Below are 14,478 nucleotides of genomic sequence, written 5' to 3' on the forward strand. Positions count from 1 at the left end.
CTGGTCTTCAGAGGTGTTGTCACACATCTCTGGCTTTGGAGCCTGTGTGGCGTTGTTGAGCTGGCTGGGTTGATACTGAAGCGTGGTGGTTTCTCAGGGAGCTAAACAGGGGTGTTAGCCTTGCTCTTTCCCAAAGCCAGTGCTGCCCCCCCCCACCTCCCAGCCTGATTAGGGCCTAATCCCAGCCATGAGCTTGTGATCTCTTTTAATGAGCAGCCTTCTTCAGCTCCTTGCCTGCTGCTCCGGGGCGCCTCGTTACATAAGCACACCCAGAGACCCCAAGCGAATTGAGAGGGAGCAGGCCAGCTGGATGGTGCCGCTTGTGGCTCACCACTCGGCGCGGCGTGAAAGGATCTGGAAGTGAGTCAGTGGTGATTTCCTATACAACTGGTCTGTCTGTGCAGGTTGAACAATCCTCAGGCAAACACTTGTTGAACTTTCGGCACAGTGAGGGAGAATGTGTTTACCCAGCTTCTTCTTGGCCGCCTCCTGCACCTGGATCCTCTCCAGCTCGGCGAGGCACGGTGGCTCTGTGAGAATCAGATCAAAAGAAATGTGATGACAGGCAATACTTAAAAATGGGTCCCCCCCTCAAACTTCATCTCAATCAATGCTCCTCATTATTACACGTTTTGCCCGTATTGATTTGTTTAAGAAGTCCTATATTTCATTCCCTCATTGATTGTGGAGAGCTTAGGTGAAAGAACATATGGATGTTGTCTGACGAGGATATGAGCAGAAGCTGAAGAACAAAGTAGAGACATATTGAGTTGCAGTGGAGAATTTCTGTGGTGTTTGCACAAAACTAGATGATTCATAGGGTGTTATCAATTCTCTGAGGCCTTGCTGTCAAGCCACAAAGGGAAAAGCCTTGTTTTAATTATTTCTTTGCATTCAAAATGTGTCCCAATAATAATCACGTGACCATCGTTACTTAATACTGAAAAGTGAAGTAGATATAACCAGCTAGTGATGGAGAATTGATGAGGAGGGTCAGAGTAACCGATTGCACGTAGATTAAACGCCCGATCAATGGGATAATCAGCGTGCAAATGAGGTTACTGCCAGAACATCCTGTATTTTAGAGAAGGTCAAATGGTGCAAATCGAGCACATGTGCACAGATTAAATATCTTAAGATACTTCTGAGAAAACATAAATAATTTACACCGTTACTACACATACACGATGAAAAGGCTTCAGAAGAAGAAGACTTGGTTCAAGAAGTTCAACATTTTGGGAAACATGCTTTCCTGATATTCACTAAAGGGAACTGCTGCTTCCCTGGTGTCGAGGTACAAACGTAGGTTATAAGAGTCAGAACAAATGTAAGTAACTACAGACCCGGCTTTTCATAACCACTTTGTTATGCCACTCAGCGTTGGTGAAGGATTAAACATTAAAGTCACGTCACTTCAAACCCTCTGTCTCCCTGTGATGTAACCTCGCTGTTATTTCAGCCTTTTCGAGAATTTCCCTCAAAATAGATTCCACTCTCACGGCTGGTTCTTCGGCGGAGACCCCTTCACTCACTTTCCCTCCAGAAGCAGAGGCACCACTCCGCCGTGGAGACCTTCCCATCTTTGTAGCTGTCGCAGGAGTTGAAGAAGGGTCGGATGCAGACCTCGTACTTGTCAAGGTTGATGGCGGCCAGCTCGGCCTGGTCAAGATACAGGTCGCTGTTGGTGTCCAGCCTCGAGAACATCCAGCCGATGGAGTCCTTACAGCTGGCCGCCAGGCTCTTGTCCAGCACTGTCAGGAATAATCGTACTTTCTGTTTACACTACAGCTCTTTGCATGGAAAATTGATTTGTATGTTTGGAGACAGCAGAGAATAAAGCCGCTTTGAGAGTTTCTAACCTGAAGCGGTGCCAGCTCCGAGCTTGCCAGAGTTATTCCGCTTGGCGTTTCCATGAAGGAGTTGGAACCAGTCTCTCAGGCGGTCGCCCAGGTCTGCCAGGTCCTGGCCAGTGCAGCTCTCTAACAGAACAAAAGAAAAAAAAGAGGGAATCCCAACGTTCAAAACCCTGGCAGACACTTAACTGCAATCTGTCTCACCTTCCCAAAAGGCAGGCAGGCGCTCAGCAGCGCTCCATATTGCTCTTACTGCTGTAGCGTGAACAGAATAAAAGCCTTCCCTGAGTGTGAAGCTGGTGAGGTTGTATTTTAATGCAGCGATTTATAATTGTATGATCTGCCAATTAAAGAAAACATTATTTTGCAATCAACTTCGTTGAAGCAAATTGCTATTCTCCAATAAAAATCATCCAATTTTAGTTTCAGGCTAAGCACTTATTCCAAGCTACAGATGAAAAGCAGGGTTACATTTCATCCTTTTGATCAATTGGCATTTTCACTTGCCAGAGAGCACAGACAATCAATACTGTTTGGCTGCAATGATAGATGGTGTACACTCTAAATAATTAATTACTACATGATTGAGAGAGCAGTTTAGCCACATTGGGGATATTTGGCTAACAGTAATCTCTAAAACTGGTGAGTATTGATCCCAAACATCGGGTTGAATAGAGTCCCATCCTGCAGGGCAGTGTGCGGCCACCGGTGCATCATCACTTTTCTATTTTTTTGAAACCTTGACTCATGACAGTGATGCAGACAGGGAGGTGTGAATCCCCAAAATCGAGATGCATGAATCCAAGAAGGTGAAGAGAGGGAACTTGCCACGTTTGGTGTCAGTGTTCGTGACGGTAACAGAGGCTGTGGCACATGGGCAGAAACCAGCACACATGACGTTCAGTTCTTTGCCTGTGAGGCAGGCCTGCTGCTCCAGCTTACACTGTCGGCACAGAGAAAGAGAGAGGGGGGGGGGGCACAGATGCAGTTAAAATATTTATGGGGGTGACCGCAGGAAAGAGAAATTTCTCTTTCGGATGAGACACTACTGCACTTAGAGAGGCAGCAAGAATGAACTGTCATTTTCTGCCGTCTTCTCATGCAAGGTCAAAATTAAAAACTATACATAAATCAATAAAGAGTCCTGGCAGTGGCCAGTGTACAGTGATGCTGCTCAAGACAGCGTCCGTCATCAATCACGCGGCCATGTTGAAATGGTGCACTTGTCCTCCCGCGAGCTGTGATGAACTGCGCTGCCCCGCTGCGCCCACGTATATGTCAGCGTAGCAGGAAACAGCACTTGACTGGACTCCTCTCATTATTTAAAACGATGACACGGCCACTTTCCATTTCTGCTCAAGGTTTTATGGTGCCAGAAGCCAGTAATAAAGCAAAAGAAGAATTATCTGGGCTTTCAAGTCTAAGTGCTTTCAAAGAGAGACGCCGGGGCAGAGTCCTTCCTTTTTACCTCAGAGGCGTAGTTGTGTCCGTCAGAGCCGCACACAGGTGAGGAGGCCGCCACAGGACAGGGCTTGCAGCTGCTTTCACCGGCCTCCTCATGTCCCGACTGTTTGACTCTGAACATGAGAAGGAGGAGAAGGGAAGTTAAAATGTCAGTTCTCCAAAATTACAAAAAGAAAACACTCTTATCTTACCTCTACCCCAGTGATATCTATCATTACATACAGTACATGGATATCTGGCTCTGGGATTTGTGTTGTACTCCCCCTCAGTTTAAAATTTGTTTGTGCTGCTCACAGTGCAGAAAAAATATGATAAAAAATTTATCGGCAACAAGTCTTCCCCAAATACTGTGATGAAAGAGTTCTTCTGAAGACATGTTTGTCCAAAACAGTGGATTTATACTCAGAGCTGCAGTACAAGTCACTATCATTAGCTTCTTTTAAGTCTGCAGCGATGAAAAACTTCGATGAATAATGTCATATCAGAAGTTTCACCAAATTCTTATAATTGAGTACATCTTGAGATAGACTCTTATTTCCTGACCAGCATGGTGGATCCACCAACCAACAGTGCCTTCACTCGTTCTGTCCAAAAAACTCTTTGCAGAAACAGTGTTCCTCTAACACACAGTTGTTTGGGTTGACAGCAGTTGTAATGAGAAGTGTTGACAGAGGTGTCCATGGATCATCCACAGTGACAGAAAACAGATGCCTGTCTTATTTTCCATAGCGGCTGAACCAACTGCTCGTTGACGGCATCTTCTGCTGAAAATTCACCTTCTCAGACAATAGCTCCGCTCCCCAAACTATTCATGTCTCAATTCTTAAAAACGACAATAAACATAAGTTGAGCTGCGGTATTGAACATGCTTTTAGTTTTATTTAATAGAGAGGGATCCAGGTCTTGTTACCGTCGTGCATTTATAAGATCATGTATCATAATGACAGACTTACAGAGAATTGTGACCTGAATATGTTTCTCTCTTTCAGATTAACAGAGCACATATCAGCACATTGTTTATCCAGCAGACACAGTTAGTGAGTAGTAAGTAACCATCGTGGAGCATGGATAGTGGAACTGTGACAAGAACCATGATGCCGAATGAATGATAATGTAGCAGCTATGCTAACAAGGTTAGAATTTAAGCATAAAAGATGACATGTTTGCTTTGGACAGAAGAATTTTTTTATTGTAACGTTTGGATTCTGAAATCACAAATTATTCATGTTGAAGTAGAAGAAATCTGAGAAGCATAGATAAAAAAAACTAATAAAAGTAGAACTAGATTGAAGTGAGAAAATATGTTTTGTGCTTTGTGAGAATGGGTCCTTTAATATCCACTAGCTTGCTGAGGTCAAACACAGTAACAGTTACAAATCTCCTCTAACTAGATGTTTTTATTGCAACTCGTTTGTATCTCTCTTGTAAACTGCAGCATCGCTACAACTACATCAGATAGTCATAATCTTCCTGTTAATATTTGGACGCGCTGCTTCATAAAACGTCCCTCTGCTTGCTCTCCTCTCACACAGCGATTGACTCCACGTTCGGTGTGCACAAGCATTAGGGCTCAGTACGACTTCTGAGGCGGGCTACTTAACGACGCCGGGGTGGTTTAGTGTGGTTGCGTTCGTGCTTATCACCCATTATTCGACACAGTCCCTCTCATCTCTGGAGTGACTCTGTAAATGAAGCACTTTATTGAAAAAGATAAATGCCTGCCGCTGCAGATAGACTTTGCAGGTAGTAATAATTCACTCCATTAGTTCTTTTCAGGCTGCAACCCTGCTCATTTGTTTTTCAGTCAAAGTGGAATTGATGGCAATGAAGGGACAGATAAATGCTTTTTCACTGAGGTTTACTACAGAAAGGTAAAGTGTCTTTGTCTCTGAAATACTTATATAAACCAAGGTATTAAACTGTGTTAAATAACCAAAGTGTAAAAGAGTTTTCTGTATGATTTAAACCTCGCTCCTCTGCCACCGATTAGTCTGTAAAATGGTTCAGCGACATTTTATTTGCCAAAAGAGAAGTCAAGTACATAGAGTTCAGTGTTCATGCGGCGTACAATGTAAAATCACTGTTGCCAGGTGACGGCTAATAAAATAAAAACAAAACATTTCTACTTGAAAAAGCTTTTGTGTTTTCTCTATTTCACTGTCACGTCAGGGGCAAAAATGGCTTGTTAATTAAAAGTATTAACAAAAACCCTTAAAAAGAAACATCAATCGGAAAGAATTTCCTAAAATATCAACACCCACTCTGTCACAGTACTAAAACTGTCACACAGAATGCTGTATTTTATAATTAATATATTTAATTTTTACTCTGATGCCGATCTACAGGTCTGAAATAAAGCTTAACTCTCCAACTAACTTTAGAAGATGAAATGAAAACAACAGTTACACAACTGGCATCTCAGTACGGCTGCACCGCAGAGTAAATATAAAGATGGAGGACATCACAGCTTCCCAAAAATGAAGCCAAATAAACTCGATCGCCCCCTGGTGGCTGCTGTATCGATCAGTGCTGTCACTTTATATTTGAACGTTTTATTCATACGTGGAGGAAAAAGTTTGTAATCGAGCTGTAGACACATCCATCTTTCTAAACAGTCTACAATAACATTAATTAAACAATGGTATAGCTGAGGAATGTTTTATACTGTTTGTTTCCAGCGTAATAATCTGGTGCAGATGTTAATTTTCATTCTGGCTCGACTGTGAGTTCACGAACTCTGAATCCATGTAGCTTTAAATAATTAAACTAATCGTGTCTTCTTTCATTAATAATGCTGAGCCAAAGGAGTTCATGCTACATCATGCATTAGTTCATGATGAGTCATGTATTAGTTATGCATTAATTAACCAGAAGGTATTTACACTTGATATCAAGTGTTACCCCATAATACTGGCACGTCTTTACTGTTTCTGACAGGAGCAGCTGTAATCAACATGTAAAATCAACATTTTATTTCTTAATCATTAGTGAATAATTAATGTGAATATTAATGTAATGAAATACCACTGAATTTATAGCATGGGCATATTTAACCATGTGTATGCATTCATGTGGTGTGAATTCAAATCATATGGAAATTGTTCACTTTTCAAATAGAAATTTCGATAGAAAACTCAAAATTAGTTTTCTTAAATTTCCTTGGTCAAATTCAGACACTAAAATTAAATTAAATGACTCAGATCTGACCGAGCCAAATATTTAGGTATCCATTCAGTGATAAAAGTTTAAATTTAGACATTCAGTTGAAATATCTGATTATTTTGTCACTGATTTGTCTCCATAACTGTCAGTTTCATCCATCCACTCATTAGTCACAGCTGGGGGTGGGGGTGCTACAGTGACTGCCCTTCTGACTCATGACATTCTCTGTCTCTGAGTCTAATCAATACATCTTCACTCAGATAGTGACACGCAGCGATCGGCTGTTGACACCAACACGCCGCAGACACGTCCGTCCTTCTCCTCGTGTAGAAACCATCAAAAAAAACACGTCACCACGTCTCGGGAAACCCGGTCTCCACCCACCTGTGCTCGAGTTTCTTGCGATTGACACACATGGCCCTCTGGTAGCCCTGAGCGACGCACATCTTATGGCGGCTGCACTTCACATTCTGGCACGGGTCCTTGGTGATGTCCATGGCTGCGAACATAAAAACAACAACACTGAAAATCCAGAGGTGTCAATCACAGCTGGGCTGTTTCGTTTTCACCACCAGGAGCAAAATACTCCTCCTTCGATTCTTTTTTCCTTCGTCTTCTGGCTCTAAAACAAAAGGAAGCTATTTTATGTCCTGTGTAATCAAGTTTAAATGATCTTTCGTCTTCGCGCGATTGTCTTTTTGTTTCGAAGACGTTTGCAATAAAAATCATGAAATGTGCGAAGAAAAATATTCTGGCAGTGTGCACACATGAGCCTATTGATTTTATAGTCAGCACTGAAAACATGGACGCCTAGCTGTCATTAGCGAGGCAACCCATCGTCAATAGCACCGCCTGCAGTCTCCGACGGCTGTCTCTGATTGCGAGAAAAACCTGACAGCACTGACTGAGCATCTCTTTCTCTCCGCCTGTCACATCTCACTTCCCCCACGTCAACTTATCACTGTCTCTCCCCAGCTTGCCTTTTCTCTCTCTTTCTCCCTCTCTCACTCAGGCTCCATCTTTCTCTCCCATATTCCCTTTCTTTCCTCTTCCCTCCTCTGCTTCCCTCCCTCCTTCCCTCAGCTGCATCTCTTCGGAGAGTTAAATGGTTCAATGCCAGCCTCTTTCTCTTTTTTTCCACTGATAGACTGAGATGGAAATAGCACTGTGTCCTTCACCCTCCCCTCTCTGTGGTCAATGCCACCCGAAACTGGATGCCACATTCGCCCGGCCCCATTTACCATCATCGCCGGAGACCGAGGCCGCGCAGACTCTCCGATAAATTTAAGAGTGAGTGGCAGGCGGCGGTCGGCGAGAGAAATTTAAGCAGTGAAACCCTGAGTCAGCTCCGAGCAGCTGCTTTGTAGTCAACACCGTCAACAGACGAGGTGGCTGCCAGCCAGATCCCTGGGAATCCAGCGACGAGGTGATACTTTGATGCTGCAGGAGGGAGGTGGGAGGGAACAGTGGACTTTTATGGAATCAGTGGATGACAAGGTAACTCTGAGGGATTCCAAAAATACTGGTAGGAGGCTCTGTGCCTGTGGTGCTTTTGTACCATAGAGAAGAAGACTCAGTATGAAACTAAGCTGTCGACTTGAGTTTACAAAGAGCCAAAGTACTGCAGCACTTCCCAGCTGGATTTAGTTCCAGGAGCAACAATGTACGATTTATTATTGAGGTAACGAATTCGTCCTTTAGGAAAGCAGGTATCTCTTTGCCCTGTTTAAACAAGGTTCTGAAAGGTTCTGTGTTTTACCTTGATTTAGGGAAATGCTCACATCACAGCTTGATGAATAAAGGTTAACTATGACTACTGTGTGCAATCAAACAAAAGAAATCAGCTTTTTGATATCTTAATACTTTTTTAAACCACATTCGATGTTGATGTTTTTTAACTTCAACCTTTTCCATCAGTTCAACCCTGCAATTATCTCAGAAATACTAAATTACACACACCACGCACAACTTTGATGTCAAAATGGAGAAACATGTGTCTTCTCTCACCTCACGGTGCAACAGGACTTTTTGTTCTTGAATAAATTGCTCAAAACTCTGAAACCACCATTTTCACGAACTGCCACTGCCTGCAGAGAGGAGTTACAAACAATCCAGTAAAAAAGAAGAGCAGAGCAGCTTGTAACGTGGGCACACAGATAACATCTGTGGGATCAAAAAATATATTTGAAGAGGCAACCTGCTGCTGCTGCAAACGCTCATAAAAGAACATTTAGATTTTTGGCTGAGGGGAATGCTACGAGACTAAATCACAGAATAAGGTGCATCACAAATAGCGCAGAGGGTAAGGCACGGTGGACAGGTTTCACAGGGAGAGGGTTCATGTTCTACATGTCTGTGCAGCAGTTTTTCCAGAAGTAAGTGAAAAAGGACATGAATTACAAATCTGTTAATTTAAAAGCTTCTCCTCAGAGGGGAAGAGACAAGACGTAGCATTTAGCCTCAGCAGAGAAGCTCAGAGACAGATAACGGGCTCCGGGCAGTGCTGGTCGCTCATAAAGTCCAAACAGTCATTCCATATAAAACATTTTGTGACCACTTGACTTTCATTCACTTCATCTGCTACAATACCTATTCTGCTCGGCCGTAATTTAACCCCAGAAGCCGAACGATATATCCAGACTATGACAGAGGATGACACATTTGTCTCCTACTTCCGTTATTTAAAAATAAAGATAAAACCTTCCACAACTGTTACCGAACATATCATTTTGACTGTTTCTTTACAACGAAGAAAGTCGTCTCATATTTCCTCTATGCCTCAGTGGATCACATCACTTCTAATCACTCAGGTTTTCCTAAGGTGGTGGAGGAGGATGGTGCTTTTGTTGAAACAGGTTCCAGTCACGGACCATAAACTTTTATGGAGGCAGAGAACCAAACTCCGTGTTTTTTTTTCTTTCTTTTTTACTAGTGTAATATACCGTGAACTATTCCCACTTCAGTGTAAGGGATTTTATTATTTCTTGACCAGTGAGCAGCTGCTGTATACCTGCTGGCCACTCACAGAAAAAGGCAGCTACAGGCTGTGCTGTGAGCCGTGCACTGAACCAGCAGGAAGAATCAAATAAAACCAGAAAACAACTCAGACAGCAAACCTCCACCAAAGCTCTTAAACCAACTCCATTCTGTTCGCTTAACAAAACATTTTAAATCTGCATCCCAATCAAGATCTGCATTAAAATACATAGCGATCAGGAATCTTACAGCCAAGGATTATCTGTTGAAGTATTTCTGCTGGGACTTATACAGCTCGAATTGTTAAAAATTGCAATGAATGAACTCAAGATTACTGAATCTTAAATCTAATCCCAATGCCATTGTGCCACCTACAGTAAAAATGCCATCGAATTTTCCCGGATAACTGTGCATTTGTCTAATCAAAATTTACAAAAATGATTATAAATAAATAAATAAACAACATCTTAAAGCTCACCACTAAGCTGTACAACAAGATATGTTGTAAAGTGAACACATTTTGTAGGAGGATGGTTGATTTTTCTTTTTTACATCGATGGAACGTGTACTTTGACTTTTTTAGTCCCACCCACTAACATGGAGGAGGCAGGTATTATGTTTTATACTGCAGCCCGCCACCAGGAGGCTTCACTTTTGGAGGGGGATGCCAGATTAGTTTGACTAACTAACAACGTTGTATATTATGCTGTATGTTCCCATAGAAACACGGCTTGGTGTTTCTATCATGTGCAGCTCTCCCCCTGCTGCGATGCTCAGCATATATGAGAACCTTTACCGCCTCCAGGCAACGGCGTAAAAACCAAACACATCCCTTATATCCAGTAGTATTCTTGTACAACACCTACATCTTAAAAAATAAAATCCACAAACACAGCATTTAATTTGCACGAATATCAAGTGGGTTTTTTACAGCTCTCCTGGTTGTTGCATCGTGGTGCATTGAGACTCTAGCGAAGGACCAGGATCTGAAAGAGTCGTTATGGGTTTTAAATTCTCCTGTAATCATATCCTTATTATCATTATTACTGCCCTACTACTAAGTAGTTGGACAGAACCCCTCTTTAAAACCGGTCATCAACCATTTGTCTTACACTCACACTGTCAGAGCTTGCTTTTAATAGAAGTTTTTAATGGTTCTGCACAAGGAAATCTGCAAAAGACCTGTTAATGAGCTGCCAAGAAGTAGTAGCATGCATCTGAAACTGAAAATACTCTGACGGATAATAAAAGCCTGAGAGATGAGCCCATCTGACAGCTTTGAGTTAATTAGTTTCAACTGGATTTGCTGTTACTGTCATGTTAAAAGACCCGTTAACATCCCTTGACTTAATTGGTGGCTGCTGATTTAAAGCAGTTTATTTCATTCAACTGGAATGAAGATAAAAAATAATTTACTGATAATTAGAGAGGATACAACCCACACGTCCACCTCTAATTGTCATGTTTGAGCTATTTCTGAATTATACAGATGGACACATAATCATAGTCACTTGATTTTTTAAATATAAATATATAATTTGGATCTCTAAGCACAAAAGAAGTCTAATTAATCATCAGAAATAAAGCACGTCAAGGTCAAATATAACAGCTCCTCTGTTCAGTCAGAGCTGTGGACACCCTACTGTTTTGAGACGTCCCTCAAACACTCATTTGAAAAAGGCTGAGTTGTCTGAAGCCTGGGTCTGGCCTGTTTGTTCTTTCCGGTGCGTGCAGGTAAACTTTGCCGGAGTCTCTGCTGTCATGTTGAATTTGCAACGAAGAAGACCTTGATCAATTAAGTCTGCGGAATTAGTCCCACTGGGAGCCGGAATGGGGATGAAATCAATGGTATTTAAATGAGCTTTGCCCACGCTGCAGCGAGCGACGTGTTTTCCTGAGATTACATTGGTTATTCCCCCTGTTGTAAGAACAGATGACTGGGATAATGTGCGGAGCCGCTTCCTCTCATATCTTTTCTCCTTTGAGGCATGTCTTCAATGATTTTTAAGTGAGGCAGTGTGGGTGGGGAGCGAACACCGCCGCCTTCTCACACTCACCTCGCACAGGGAACACACTGGCAGCCCTGCGGGTCTGTTAGATTGGCTGCCACAGGTTTGAGCAGCATCTTTATAATGTGTGGAATGATTCACACTTCACTTCTTCACCTCCACAACAGAAGAGTTAGCCTTATAGCCACCGATGAGTTAAACCAGAGCTTATAGCCACTGCTGCATGTAGATTATAGTGGTTGCTCTGCTGAAACAAGCACGAGTTCAGTTCATGGCAACAAACTATACCAGTGGTTTAAACCGAAAAAACTGATTTCTAACTTGTCTTGAGAATTGATTTGAGTTTTTCAATTTCTGATTTTCCCATTTATCAATGAACAGCATGAAAGTGATGCATGTTCTGAACATTAGGACACGTAAAGCTTTTCAAGAAATAAACCAAATCATGAACTTTGAGAATAACACGACTCCTTTAAATTAAGATTTGGTGCGTTTGTAATAACGACAGCTCTTCTGGTTCAGGAATCAGGGATCATGAGGAATATCCACTGTTCAGCTGTGTCTCAGTTCAGTGAGTTGGACTCCACAGTCGGCGCTCTGGTCAAGTGATTGATCAGCCTTGTGCATGAAAACCGCTCGGACTCAGAGCTGAGCAGAATTAATCACAGCTTGTGGCTGCAGAAGCAGTTGTTGCTCAGCAAAAAAGTTAGATAATGTTAAATACTAAAAAGTGCATCAACTGGAAAGAATAGAAGCATTCAGTATGTTCACAGATGCTTTTGTAATAGTCAGATTTCTCTTTCTGTGGACTAGGAGCAGACCCCCATCGAGGTAAATGGAGCCTGGTGGGAGTTCTGAGTTGAGCCCTTAGCAACAAAGGCAATTATAGCAGGCTTTTCAAACTAATGGACCTGACTGAAGACTCGGCCTCTCCTTCCCTGAATCATAACCGTGGTTCACCGTCAAAAAGATTTGACACCTCGGCCCTGTGCTCCCCACGAGCTGCATGACCTCAGACAACAACTTCAGACAACTGCAATTAAAAGAGCCACTCAATTTGTTTATGTATGCACAGTGTTATTCCACTGTCTGGAGCTTAATGCATACAGCTCCTCGCACTGATAATGTCCCTGTTATCTGATATCTGTTGTTTTGTCAGTGGAAAGCACCATTAAAGAAAAGTTATTTAAATATTTAAAGTCTTTGCAAACCAACTTTGCGTAAAGTGCAGTGGCGCAAACAAGAGGAAAAACACACCATACTTCAAATGAAACCACACATCCATCATCACGTCGGCTGAAAAATCTTAATCTCATCCCATAAAACATTTTAGTTTCACTTACTTTCATCAGATCCTGTGTTCTCCTCCGTGTTTTCCTGGAAAAGAAAATATATTTTGCATTAATTAATTCAATAATTCATGTCAGGCATCACTGTGGAGAACGTGTGCTCACACTTAATGATTTTCAGTCATTAAGGGAATATTTCAGTTAAGCATAAATAATGAAGGAAAATAACAGATGTGTAAAAATTAACTGAACTTTGCTGCACGTCACAAATGACAGTTTCTGACATACGTGTGTCCTGACGTCATCACCTACACGCGCTGCATCTGTTTATACTTGACACGGATTGGTTTGTAGATGGGCGTGTGTTGGACGTCAGCATCTTTTCTATTTGGCAGGTAATTGTCTTTCTATTTCGATGGAGAAAATGAATGTACCGGGTCATATTGTTGGTTTTATTTTCTTAATAATATTGTATTTATGTATGGTATTACTACCACAATCACCAACTTCAGACACAGTAATCTATACTAGTTCAATTGCACCAAATCATGTTCCAGTCTTTATGCTTTGCTGCTGGCTCCAGTTATATATTTAGCCTGCAGACATTAGTGATATCAATCTTTTAACTTCACTCAACAACAGTATTTCCCAATATGTCATATTCCCATATAATTATATATTATATATATTATATTATGTTTCTTTATGGACAGAACATGATCATGCTTCTTAAATCAACAATTAAAACTTCACTGGATTGTGTAAATTATTTTTAGTAGAGATACATCTGAGACCAACGTTAATAAAACAAAGTCATGTGTCACGTATTAGCTTGTTCTAGAGCTTCGCAGCTTGAGCATGGATATCTACAGCTCTTATAAAACTCAAACTGCAGGAAACAAAATGTCAACAACAGAGAGCATGTGAGTGACATTGAGTTTAGATTCTGAAATGAAACAGTCAAACTTAATATTAACTTGTTTTTGCTTGACTCTTGAAGTTCTTCTTGGTGCATATATAATATATATATAATAACTATAATATTTATTTTTATTACTACCGTGGTTGTTGTTATAAATGCACCTTCTAACATTAAGTAAACGACCACAGCAAGACTCTGACAGCTTTAATGTATCTCATAAAAGGACTTGGACTATCTTAGCTCACGCACTGTTGCAGGGGGAATATTTGCAAACTAACTCTGGTTTTTAAGATTGGGTCCCCGGCGACGCTGCGCTGCAACGATAATAAAAATTCAGCGTCCCCCCACGCCGTATCCATTTTGACCCACTTCTTTCTGTCAGGACAGAGAGGATCAACTATAAAGCGGTTTCTAGTCGGCGCAAGGCCCGGAGAGGACCCAGAGGATCCGGTCTGTTCAGTTCAGCTTGGTCTTATGATGCTCAGGGGACGCAGAGACAGAGCTCTCAAGTCAAAGTGACGAGGCGTCTTAAATACTGTGCATGGGGTGAGGAGTTAAAGGGACAGTTTTAGTGTGTATTCTTGTTTTTTCTGCATGGGATTAATAGTTGACTGTCCAAAAAGACGAATGTGTTTCCATGTACGAATCTCATTATTTTCTAGGAAGCTGCTATTTCTGTTTTATTTGTTACTGTTTCTTATTTATTTGTCTTTACATTGCAATGCTGAGCTTTTGTCCAAGATCAATTTCGCATTTTTTGTTCCGCAGGCAGGATGAGCTCCTACTCATCAGGCAGGTGACAC

General features: G+C 41.7%; 1 protein-coding gene across 2 annotated transcripts in view; it reads right to left on the reverse strand.

Annotated features, from left to right (window-relative positions):
- Window positions 1-14,478, reverse strand: part of LOC109626633 (SPARC (osteonectin), cwcv and kazal like domains proteoglycan 2) — a 35,101-nt gene that overhangs the window by 3,301 nt on the left and 17,322 nt on the right. For both annotated transcript variants that reach the window (XM_069517988.1, XM_069517989.1), the window contains exons 2-8: window positions 12,808-12,841; window positions 6,864-6,978; window positions 3,322-3,430; window positions 2,682-2,796; window positions 1,860-1,979; window positions 1,533-1,751; window positions 468-530 (exon numbers count right to left, since the gene is read on the reverse strand). In XM_069517988.1, coding sequence (XP_069374089.1) covers window positions 468-530; window positions 1,533-1,751; window positions 1,860-1,979; window positions 2,682-2,796; window positions 3,322-3,430; window positions 6,864-6,978; window positions 12,808-12,841 — 775 coding nt within the window. The remainder of the gene's footprint in view (window positions 1-467; window positions 531-1,532; window positions 1,752-1,859; window positions 1,980-2,681; window positions 2,797-3,321; window positions 3,431-6,863; window positions 6,979-12,807; window positions 12,842-14,478) is intronic.

Source organism: Paralichthys olivaceus, chromosome 21, assembly GCF_024713975.1.
Source record: "Paralichthys olivaceus isolate ysfri-2021 chromosome 21, ASM2471397v2, whole genome shotgun sequence".
Classification (NCBI taxonomy): domain Eukaryota; kingdom Metazoa; phylum Chordata; class Actinopteri; order Pleuronectiformes; family Paralichthyidae; genus Paralichthys; species Paralichthys olivaceus.